At 47.1% G+C, this 11,675-nt stretch overlaps 1 protein-coding gene across 1 annotated transcript in view; it reads left to right on the plus strand.

The window, feature by feature from the left end:
• The window catches only part of LOC119403249 (alpha-(1,3)-fucosyltransferase C), a 45,159-nt gene extending 40,664 nt beyond the window's left edge, over positions 1-4,495 (plus strand). The window contains exon 3 of the mRNA XM_037670197.2: positions 1,530-4,495. Within this exon, the coding sequence (XP_037526125.1) occupies positions 1,530-2,580 (1,051 nt within the window). The 3' untranslated portion in view covers positions 2,581-4,495. The remainder of the gene's footprint in view (positions 1-1,529) is intronic.
• The last annotated feature ends 7,180 nt before the right edge of the window (positions 4,496-11,675 follow it).

Here is an 11,675-nt window from a genome sequence, read left to right on the forward strand (position 1 = left end):
AAAAATTGGGGGGAGGGAGGTTTGGAATTCCCCTGGTTACACCAGTGTCTTAGATAGCAAGCTAAAGAAACCGTGCGAAGACAGGACGCGTTTGCTTATCGGGCGCGCTGAACGGCTGCGAACGTTTTCGCCGATCAGCCTCGCACGACTTCCATGGAAAATGATAAAACTGCACCTTCGGCAATTTGCCGGCCGTGTTTTTGTAGCTGTTATGACATGCGAACTCGCAAGAGCAGATAGAATTGTCGACTTTTTTCGCCGCATACACACGCTTGCGCTGCTGGAGGCCATTGCCAACCTGCTACGGCCAAGCGTGACTGTGCGGAGGGAACAGGGACATTTTGCCAGCAGCCGCCGCAGTGGCGCTGCATGTCCGATTTGAAACAGCAGCGCATGAGGCCTATATCATAGCATCCATCCATCCATCCATCCATCCAAGAACACTGTGAGAGGAAAATGTGAAAGATAAAACGCGCGTTCATTTAGCATCCGCAATGTGTTTGGCGGTAGCTCAGATAGGCTAAACGCCCGCCAGCCATCGTCTCGGACTGAGAGGTCATGGGTTCGACGACTGTCAATGGAACTTTTTTTATAGTTTTTTTTCTTTGCCATCAGATGGCATTCATTTTGCTGACGTACTTCCGTGACGGAAATATGTCATGAAAGTCTTGGTGGACACCGGCATAAAACACTTTGGTGTTAAAAAACATGGCTGATCCCTCCGTGATAGTAATCGGTATGACACGAAAGTGAACCGTGTCTTCACAGTAGTAGTTGATTGCTTACTGTGCATTGATATATGAGATCTTGTACAATTCCTCTTGGCGTTTGGAAGCTATAGCACCGTTTGACGTGGATGTACCCGGTGGACCCCGGCATAAAACCCTTTCGTGTTAAAATATCATGCGTTGCTCTATATGGCTCAAAACAATACTGCGCCAATTAGAGACTCGTAGCGCCTATATTTGTAAAGCGAGGTATTGGGCTAGTTGGTTTTGCATGGTTAAAAAACTGCGCTACAATTTCAGGGGCAAAAGAAGTTAGGGAGTTGGGGACACACGTTACGAAGTAGACGCTACAAGCGCAAGCGACGATTGCAACTGTCGTGTCTACTCATAATTCTGTCTAATCTTGGAAACCATGTAGAACAACATGTACCATTGCATTCTGTGCTAATAATGCTTGTTGGTGTGTGTCTTCTGCTTTGCTGCCAGGGTGGCACGACCTATAGTCAGGCGATTACTCAACCTTAAGTCGTGTCCCCCAAGGAAAATTGTAACAATCTTGCCTTGAATAAACCTTGAACCTTGAACCTACTCCGTAACGTGTGTCCTCCCTAACTTCTTTTGTCCCTGTAACAGTATAGCGCAGTTTTTAACCAAGCCTATGTTTGTGGTTTTAGTACTTATCACAAGTTAGGTGAAACACCCTGTTTGCTGAATCGAAAGTTTACTTCATAGTCACAGTGGCTATCGAAAGCTACTCGCATTAACTAGCTCGCTTCTCAACCCCCCCCCCCCTCCCTTTAGGAACCGCAGTTGGGCGCCATTCTACCGGAGGGCAGACATCTTCAGCCGTGCAGACAAGCCCCGTATCCTGTTCTGGACAACCGTGTTCGGCGACTGGTATTCGGGCCTGAGCAAGAACGGAACAGCAGAGCTGCGCTATTGGCAACCGATCGGTGGCTGTGCCGACCGCTGCTACATCGCCAACGACCGTCGCACCTTGTCCGTCAGCGACGCCATCGTTTTCTACGCCTGCGACCTGAACGCCTCCGACCTGCCAAGTTACAGAGCCGAGGGCCAAAAGTGGGTACTCTGGTCCCTCGAGGCACCCACCACCTGCGACCTGTCGCCTGTGGTGTCTATGAAAGACGCCTTCAACTGGACCATGACGTATAGACGCGACTCCGACATCGTGGACGCGTACGCTAAGGTGACGCAGCGTATCAAACCAATCTCCTACTCCGTGGAGCGTCTCGAGCGAACCTGGCGCAACAAGAAAGTCACGGCCGTCTGGGCTGTCAGCCACTGCAAAACTTTCGGCAAGCGCGAAAACTTCGTGGACGAGTTGCGCCAACACCTGTCGGTGGACGTATACGGCAAGTGTGGCAACTTGTCGTGCTCGCGTGACGTGCGCTTCGCCTGTTACGAAATGTTTGAGCGCGAATACTTCTTTCTCCTGTCTTTCGAGAACACCGTCTGCAGGGACTACGTCACGGAGAAGCTTTATCTGGCCCTGCTTTACGACATCATTCCGGTGACGTTTGGTGGCGCGGACTACCAGGCCGTGGCGCCTCCGGGCTCTTATATTGACGCGCTTCAATTTAGGACACCTAAAGATCTCGCCGACTACCTCAAAAAAGTTGCAGAAAATTTTGGCTTGTACAAAAGCTTCTTCGAATGGAAAGGACGATATCATGTCGAGCCGTGGGTGTATTATACGTTTTGCGAGCTGTGCACGAAGCTTTACAGTTCCAGCTTTAGTCAAAGATCTGTGTATCCGAGTATAATCCAATGGTGGAACCAGAGTTCTCACTGCACAGCTTGGAATCGAGAAACAAAACAACTTTACCGATAGCCAGGTAAGTTGAAAGTATGTATTCACCTGTCATTTATAAACGTACCAGCGGCGAAACCGCACATAGGTTAATCCCAAAGACACTGCTGGCTTGCTTTACACATCATTACATGCGTCATCCTCCTATGTCAAAGATGAGCGTCACATTTGACACAAAGTGTTCTATTGTAATTACTCATTTGCCTCGCTATATATCAATTTAAAACGCCTAAACGTACTCGACAGTAGTGACTATAGGATCCATTCGTTCCTACCTTCTGCTTTCCTTGCGTAGTGCACATCGCTACTAAGGCAATATGTTGAGCTTTTTTAAAATACAGTCAGACCCGGCTCTTTCGAACTAGGATAAATCGAATTATCCTTTATAACGAGCAATTTTTGAACATGATGATGCCTTAACGTCAATGCACAAGAAAATGTGCTGCTACATCAAACAAAAATAGCCGTGACACTTCATACATCGAACATTGAGCAGTTTTAAACGCCCCAAGAAGTTGGCTTTCCCTCACGAGCGGTTCGCTTTCCTCACGGAAGGGGTCTTTCCCGCGTGTATCTGAAGGAGCAAGCGGTGTGATTAGGAGGGAATTTAATAGCGTCAGAATGCGAGCCTGTTGGCACGTATCCTTAGGAAAAACAGCGCAAAAGCAAACACGGACGAGTAGACACAGGAGTAGCGCTATTTGAGTGTCTGCTTGTCCGTGTTTCCTTTTGCGCTGTTTGACCTAAGGATTAGGCGGGAGCCGCGCGGAGCGAGTAGAAACTGCCGCTTGCCATCGTACAGCGTCCCGAAGCTCTCTCAGTGCGATATTGAAAAACAAGGCCGACATTATAGGCTAAGGCAGTCGAGGGTTCCGGCACCCGACGAGTACGCATATCTGCGTATAAGGATGTTCAGGCGCTGTTTACAATGAAAGTGTTATATTCTAACGTACAACACGCCCCTGCATGTAACCGGCACCACGCCCAACTACAGACCGCGGAAAAAAAATAAAGCGTACAGAACATTCAGGATACCTTCCCCTATCGGAAAAAGAGGAGCAACTTCCGAAGCATGACCTACTTACTACTTTCCTTTCTTTCTGTCTCCCTTTCCATCCTCGGCGGAAGCGAAAGGGCTCTGATTGGTTGCGGGCGTGGCGTGAGGGCGCGCCTACGCAGTTGGCATCGTCCCTAATGACTCACGTTCAGGCGCTGCGCCGTGCTCCCGACCGGGCTGCAGAAATTAGGCGCCTTTTCCTCTTCAAACCACTACTACCACCACTCACGTTCCGGTGCCGGCGCAGGAGCGTGAGGTCCCGCGTTCATATCCAGGCAACAATGAAATGCAGAAGAGTGGTAGTAAGTTGGGCGAGTTGCTAATGATCCATTATGTAACTGTTTGTGCTTTCCTCTCCTCTTGTGTTACCGTCCGTTTTTTGCGCAGTTACATAATGGAACAATGAAAGGTGGCTACGTGAAGTGACAAGTGACCTCGTTGAAAATTCAGATTGCCATATCAAAAACGGCTGGTCGCCGACAAGCCCACGATCGAGAGAGCGTCACTTATTGGGAAACGGCGCATACAAATTTCGAATGTGACCGGCGCACCTTCGAGGGCCGCATTTCTAGGCCCCGGCGCCGGCTGTTTCGCGTACGACAACGCCGCCACCGAAATCTGCAACTCATAACAACCTTCGATAGAAAAATCACCGCGTATTGCCGTGAAGGTGACTTCCTTGTCTTATCGTGAAGCAGTACCGTGAAGCCAACTTGCGCACCGAAAATAGGGCAAATTTTTTGAAATTTCTATATCGAGTTATACGATATATTAAACTAACACCCCCACCCCATTTTTTTGCGAGATCGATATATGACGGCCTGACTGTAGTAAGATCCACTGCAGGCTGGATTGAAAAAAAAAAGGAAACATTTGTTTGCTGCTGGCAGTAAAGTCGAGCTGCTACAACATCGTTTTTCTTTTTTTGTCAGTGTGTTCATGTCATAAAAACTAGGGGTGTGCGAATGTTCGAACTTTCGAATATTTTTCGAATAGTGTTTGCTGTTCGATTTGATTCGCACCGAAATTTTACTATTCGAAGTATTCGAACTTCCGGAAAATAAATATAACGGTTTATAATAACGGAAAATAAATATAAAGACGACAAATCGGCGTGCAGCGTGCTTGGTCTTGAGTTTCGGGGCGCCGACATGCGATACTGCTAGCCGCTTCCACCGGTGCTCCGAGAGGTCACTGCGCGAGCTTGCCGGGAGGTCCGCTGTCGATGTGTAAAATGCCCATCCACGGTTCCGAGGAGCCAGCGGGCGATGCGATGCGTTGCTTGCGACGAAACACATTGCGGCTTCTTTGCTTTCGCTTGTCCGCGAGCGCGAAGTTCTTGCCCACAAAGTACGGATTCGTCTCGCTAACTCCGCTGAAGGCGCCGATATCGGCGCCTTCAGCGGAGTTAGAAGACGCTGAGGCCTAACTATAGGCCTAACTATAGGCACTATAGGCCTATAGCCATGACTCCGAGCAGTAAGCTCGGTCGCGATGTACGTGGCCGCGGTGCCCGATGCTTCAAAGTACGCCATGCTCGATCGCGAGTACGAAGAGTCGTCCCGCGATGCTCTTCGTCACGAGGTGCGAAATGCTTATAAGCAGAACAGTCGGTCCGAGACGCACGTCTTCGATGTTCGCGACGAGCGCGGCGCACTATCGTAATCCGATGCTTGAGCTTGCGCTTGCAACTGCCGAACTAAAGCGTAATTATATTCTAAATGATCGTCGACCTGTGAACACAGAACGAGTGCGAACGCGTCACTAAATGGCGCGATTTCAGACAGCCGTGACCTCACGACGTGCAAGCAGCAGAACGAGGATCGGACCAATGGCGAGGCGTGCTGGAGCAACATGGCGGACGCAGCTAATCGAAGGCCTTGGAACGAGCTTCAAACATTTGCTTTTTGTACGCTTTTTTAATGGACCTAGCTGAAGCGGGAACTTTGAAGATGGAGAAATGCTCTTTCCGACGAACCCAAGATGGCGGCGCCCGCTTGCGCCATTGCGGAGCTATAATTTTTCTTAAACGCAGCTTTTCTTTCTTTTTTTTTGCGATTTCCGCAATAATTTTCGCCACCTTGGCAGGCACAACAAATTTTTTACCGCATTTGTACATAGTCTTCAGTGACGATATTTTGGAATCAGAAAAAAGGGCTACAGAAACTTAAAATGCGACTTTCGAAACTAGATTTTTTTAACACGAAGGTGTTTTATGCCGGTGTCCACCACGGCTCTACTGACGTATTTCCGTCACGGATATGACGTTGTAAAATATAAAGGCTAACAGTTGGCAAAGAAAAAAATTACACCTCTCCCGCTAAAGGGGATCATGAGGCGATGCGAAGCCGGAGCATTTGCACGATCGCGTTCCGTTGGCGTTCGTTGGGCATGCTACCGACCTCGAGTCGTGGAAGGCGACAAGGAACACTACGCGCGTCGTGTCTTCCCTCTAGTCTGGCTGTTAATTCTCACAGGGCGAGCGGGGAACGCGGTCTACAGGCGCGCGAGAGGGAGGCAGCGTAGGAGAGGAGAGAGAGGGCGAGGGGACGCGTATGCGCCGGCGCTCATCGCGGCGCTGCGCAGGAGAGAATTTCGGCATGTCGAGCCCGCATTTCAGATGAGTCAACCGAAGCAAGCGTTGGACTGAACGCACGCAGCGCTCTACCACTTGAAGGAGAGGAGACTAGAGGAGAAGAGTAGCGCATGCGGTGGTGTGTACGTGTTGAGAGCACGAAGGTCACTTCGCTCACCGTAGCGGCCGCTTTTGCGAATGGAGCGCGCTGCTCACACAGAAATAAGTTACAATTGTGACAGTTAGTTCGCGCTCATACTGTGTATGTTCGTTGCGTGTGCCTTTTCTGCGTGAGCAGCGCGTTGGAAGTTTCGAGCTGCTTGCCGTTCTTCGCGTGACATTACAATTTGTTGCTGTAGCATTCATTTATTCGCGCTTGGGGCGAAAGAATGCATCACAAATGCTCAACTACGTCTGTGAAGACACATTTCACTTTCGTGTTATACCGATTCCTATGACAGAGGGATCAGCCATGTTTTTTATTTTTTTTTTCGCGATACGAAAGCCGCATCCCCCTTAGGAATAAATCTGTTCTTTGATCGGCTGCGTCGGCGTCGCTGCCGCTGGGAGGCGGCACTCACCAGCGACAAGCTGACCGACCAACTTTGGGCCGTCCAGCAAGCCGAAGATGCCGCCCGGGCCCAAGGACTTCGAGCCGTCACCTGACGCCGTCATCGTCGACGGAGGCTGGGACGGGACAAGGGTTAATCCCCTCTTCCCCCCGCCTCGCCCGGACTTTAATAAAGTTCATTCATTCACTGACCATGTTAGTAACTTGTAATTGTTTATGTCTCGTATGAACATACTTAGGAATTCTCTGCAACTTTTTTCTGTAATTTCGCTTCGAAGTGTTCGAAAAATATGAGAAATATTCGAAAATATTCGAAAATTATTCGATTCGCACTCAATCTTTATTATTCGAATTCGCTTCGCACCCAAAACTTTGCTATTCGCACAGCTCTAATAAAAACATGTCAAACCTGCGTTGCAGTTAAAATGTGGATAACTTATGGCCGTTATTCAGGAGTAAATATTGTATTTGGGAATTATAGGTATACAACACTGGTATTTGGCTCATTCCGATTCAAACATTTTATTTCAGGTCTGTCTTGAATGCACAAAAAATAATAATAATAACCCTCTAAATAACAGTGCATGAATGCTTTCGCAATAATCTGCCATAAAATTAACCACATAAGTGTGCTTTCCTCGTAACCGTCTTTTGTAGGATGAGAAGAATCGCCGATAGTTATTGGCGTTGCCATTAGTCTGCAGGGCCAGCATGACTCTTCTGTATTGTACACCCGCCCGTCGCTTGCCGGGCGCAGAATAAGTAAAAATAAAAGCGCCAAGCTGCGCTTTCGGGTGTCCTTTTCTTTTTACTCTCCGAGACCCTTTTAAAAGGCGGCTGCTGATCAAGAAAGATTAGCGGCCGCCTTTATTATTATACGTGCATTATCCTCAAAACAACGACCATCGCTTCTCTGGCGGGTCACGAGATCCGTTTCCAATGGCTACCGAGCCACGTAGGAGTATTAGGAAACGAGACTGCTGACAAATCAGCCACTGCAGCGCACAAAAAAGTCACTTGCCACCATGGAGTGGCCGTTCCCTACTCAGAAACCAAGAATGTTCATTCCGGACTACGCCACAAATTGTGCAAGGACGCTTGGTTTGATGACCGTGCAAAGTCCTCACTCTTGTATCAAGTAGATCCGTTTTTACGATTTACGCCAAATCAAAAGATTGATCGACCATTTGACTCACTCCTGCATCGTCTACGATTAGATGTCGCATACACACCTCACTTCTTGTGCCGCATCAAAAGAAGAACGTCCCCACACTGCGACCACTGTGGTCATCCCGACGCATCAGTGGAGCGAATCATCATAGCATGCCCGAAATACGACGAACGACGCGCTCAATTAAGTGACCGATTGAACAGCCTCGACAGACGACCACTTACAATCAGCAATGACCTTAGACCGTGGCCACATCCTGATAAGCAAAGACACGCAGTGAGCGGTCTTCGTGATTTTTAGTGGGCACAAGTTTAATGAATTGTTTATAGTCGTTATTATTGCTCCCTTTAATAGTGTTGAATTATTAATGAACATGTCTCATAGTCACTATATGTGTAAATGCACAACAAAAAAAAAAATATACGTACGGACTCTATCCGCTATATGTACTGGACTTGGAATCTGCTCATGCTTTATACGCCACATATTGTATATACGCATAAGGCTTCTGATTATTTTTTATTTTCTTATTCTTTTATTGTTCCTAATTTTCTTGTCTGTGTATTTCTTCAATACTACCATCATGATGATGGGATAGCCGGCTCTAACGTAGCCTACCTTCCCATATTTTTCACACACACACACACACACACACACACACACACACACACACACACACACACACACACACACACACACACACACACACACACACACACACACGCACGCACACACACGCACACACACACACACACACACACACACACACACACATATATATATATATATATACTTTTTTTTTTCGAAAACATTTCGAACAATCAGCACCCATGAGAGAACCCCAAAGGAACTAAACGTTGTAACAGCGAGGTGTCATTTTTGTTATTTTAATCATTGAATTACCATGATTTCCAAGCTTTTACGGAAATATTGACACTATAACACTCTAATAACCGCCGGATGAAGGCGTTTTTCTGTTCCGTGCTAAGTAGGCTTAGCACAGAACAGTTTTTGCAATTTACTGATGTTGATCGTGGTAAGTTCACAAGTAGCCAGTTCCATTTATCTCGTGCGATAATAGTTAGCATTATGTATGTGCGGTGATCCAATTGCTTTTGTTTTACATCTTCATTAAAAATAGGCTTTTGCGTATTGTTTCCTGTAATTTTATTTGTGTTTTTCTTACTGTGTTACGCTTCATTGCGTAAAGTTTTTACTCTGCTGCAGCTGCATTGCATCAGTCAGTTTCCGTCTTCATCTTCTATTACTGAAGGTGGGATATACGACTGCATTCAGCTTCAGAAATGCAATGCGTAGGCACAGTGCGCACATAATCAGAATCTGCCACGTTACACCTTGAAACAAGTTACAGCTACAAGGTTCACGCCTATATGCCGTACTCACAAATGTAGTATACGTGAAAAATGGCTGAGCAAAATGCACGACGAAAACGATGTTCACCGGCTTTTGAAAATTATGCGGAAGAGGACGTCATCTCCCGACATGCTTAGAGTGATCCAACGTCGAACACTTCTGGAGATCCCGGCTAATACTAGCGCTTCGAATGATTGCGTTTGCGAACGTAACTAAACACATTGAAGTCGAAATCTGCATGCGCTGCGTCTTTCATGGCATTAGAGCGCAGTAACAACTCCACGGGAAGCGGGACTGCTCACCATGGAAAATGTTTTGTGCAAGGGTTCCGCTCGTTCGTATATTTTGAAAATTTACTGGAACATTTGTTTAGAAGCGTGAAAAGCTGGGCCGGTTGGTTCGTGATTAGATGCGAGAAAAACCAGGGAAAACTCAAGACAAGGACGAAGAAAGAGGTGCATTCAAACATACACCGTCGCCGGTCTTGTGACGGTGTGTAAGACGTTATCTGCGACGCCGAAGACATGGGATAGCGGGAAGTGAAATAAATGGCTCGGAAATGATTGAGCTAACTTTTTTATAAATGTTGTTTAGGCACAGTGTGCGTCGAATGGTGTAGTCGGTTAAAGCGTGCAATGCACGTAATGGAAGGGAAGCAAGCAGTCAGCGAGAAAACAACTGCATAACAGCGCGCCTGATGATTGCGGCATTTAGTTACAGATTAAGCTGGCCTTCGCTGCATACAGATGTTTTGTTTGGTGTGCAAGGAGAGTTTTGACAAAGTCACCTAAACCATGTGTTTGCGGTGTCTCGCATGCTTCCGATTAGCGAAAACTGGCGGCGTAAGTTGAGGTTTTAAGCTGAAAACTACGCATTAGTCCTTTAGAGAGCGGCAGCAGCCCACCCCCGCACACGCTAGACTCAGATAAAGTTTGAGAATACATTTTTCTTGACGACAAGACACCAGAGCAAAGTATTACTGCAGAAAAATCATTAAAACTGCAGATTTACGTGCAATGCAAGCTGATGACAACCATCAATCGCAGTAAAGTGAACACACACAGCTAGGGTCATTTTGGCCTGCTAAATGTCGTGAACAAAGCAAATGAGGACATATGATATTAAAACCGTGTGTTCACTAACATAAGCGCTCTTCGATAAAAAATTGTCGTCAAAATTGAGACCGGAATTTTTTTATTTTATATTTTGAAAATGAAGTTTTTTGAAAAAACTCGCTTCTTTAGCTTTTTTTTTTGCTCGGCCCGTAGGAAAATTATTTGACACTGTTTTCAAGTTTCTGTTTGAAATAGGAAAGGCGACAAAGCGCCTCAAACATAGCACACTTTTTTCATTTCGGCGGTGTTTGTCATTTTTTCACATTTTCTTCCTTTTGAGCACGGCATAAAAAAGCATGTATGTAATTCGCAGTAATGCGTATTAAAATAATCAAAAAGAATTTTCGACACATCATTTATAGTTCGCGTTAAATTCGGCCTTGAAATCCGAAAACAATGCAGTGAGCAAAAACAGGAGGCCAGCGCCGCCACCTTCAAATATTTTTTGACGCGCTGGGAGCGTTTCTTGGAAATAAAATTTTCGGTTCCGTGCACTTTGAATGTGCCCACATAACATATAAAAAACCCAGGCAAAACAAAAATATCAACCGGGCAGGCATGTTCGATCTCTCGTGGAATCACCCCGCTATAGTTGGTGACAGGCGTCCTTAGCGATATAAGTGTAACTAACTTCGGTGGTTCCATGTGCCACGATCACATATTATCAGGCGTGCTGAAGTGCGGGGGTAACTTCGGATTAATTTTTACCGCCTGGGGTTCCTTGACGTCCACTTAGATGTAGGTACACTGGTGTTCTTTCATTTCACCCCCATCGAAACGTAGCCGCCGTGGGCGGGAATTGAATTCACGTATGTATTCGAAACCAGCGAGGCAGGCGGAGGCCGATGGCGCCGCTTTACCCATAACGTCACCCCTGGCAGTAGTTCAGGAAACTGAGCGAAGACATGCGTAAGGCAGGTGGTGGTCCCCTAGGAAATAAATCTATTTCATGCCTCAATTGTTATACTAGAAAGACATTCCAAATTGTCTAGTCGAGGCGGAGAAGACGTCCCGGAAAGAGGCCCACCGGCGCCGTTAACTGAAAACTCGATCCCGGGAGCGCGTGGTTCGCGGGAAGGGAGCATATCGCCCATTCTGAGGCAGAGCAACATTTCAGGCGAGCCTCGTGGCGTAAAAACTCACTCTTCCACTTGTGATGCGCAGGTCAAGGCCGGCGCGACCACGTGACTCGAGAAAGGCAAGTGGGCGATTTTGGGTCGGGAAGAACGGGGACAAGCTGCTAGGCAGTTGGT

The sequence above is a fragment of the Rhipicephalus sanguineus genome, chromosome 1, assembly GCF_013339695.2.
Source record: "Rhipicephalus sanguineus isolate Rsan-2018 chromosome 1, BIME_Rsan_1.4, whole genome shotgun sequence".
Taxonomy (NCBI): Eukaryota; Metazoa; Arthropoda; class Arachnida; order Ixodida; family Ixodidae; genus Rhipicephalus; species Rhipicephalus sanguineus.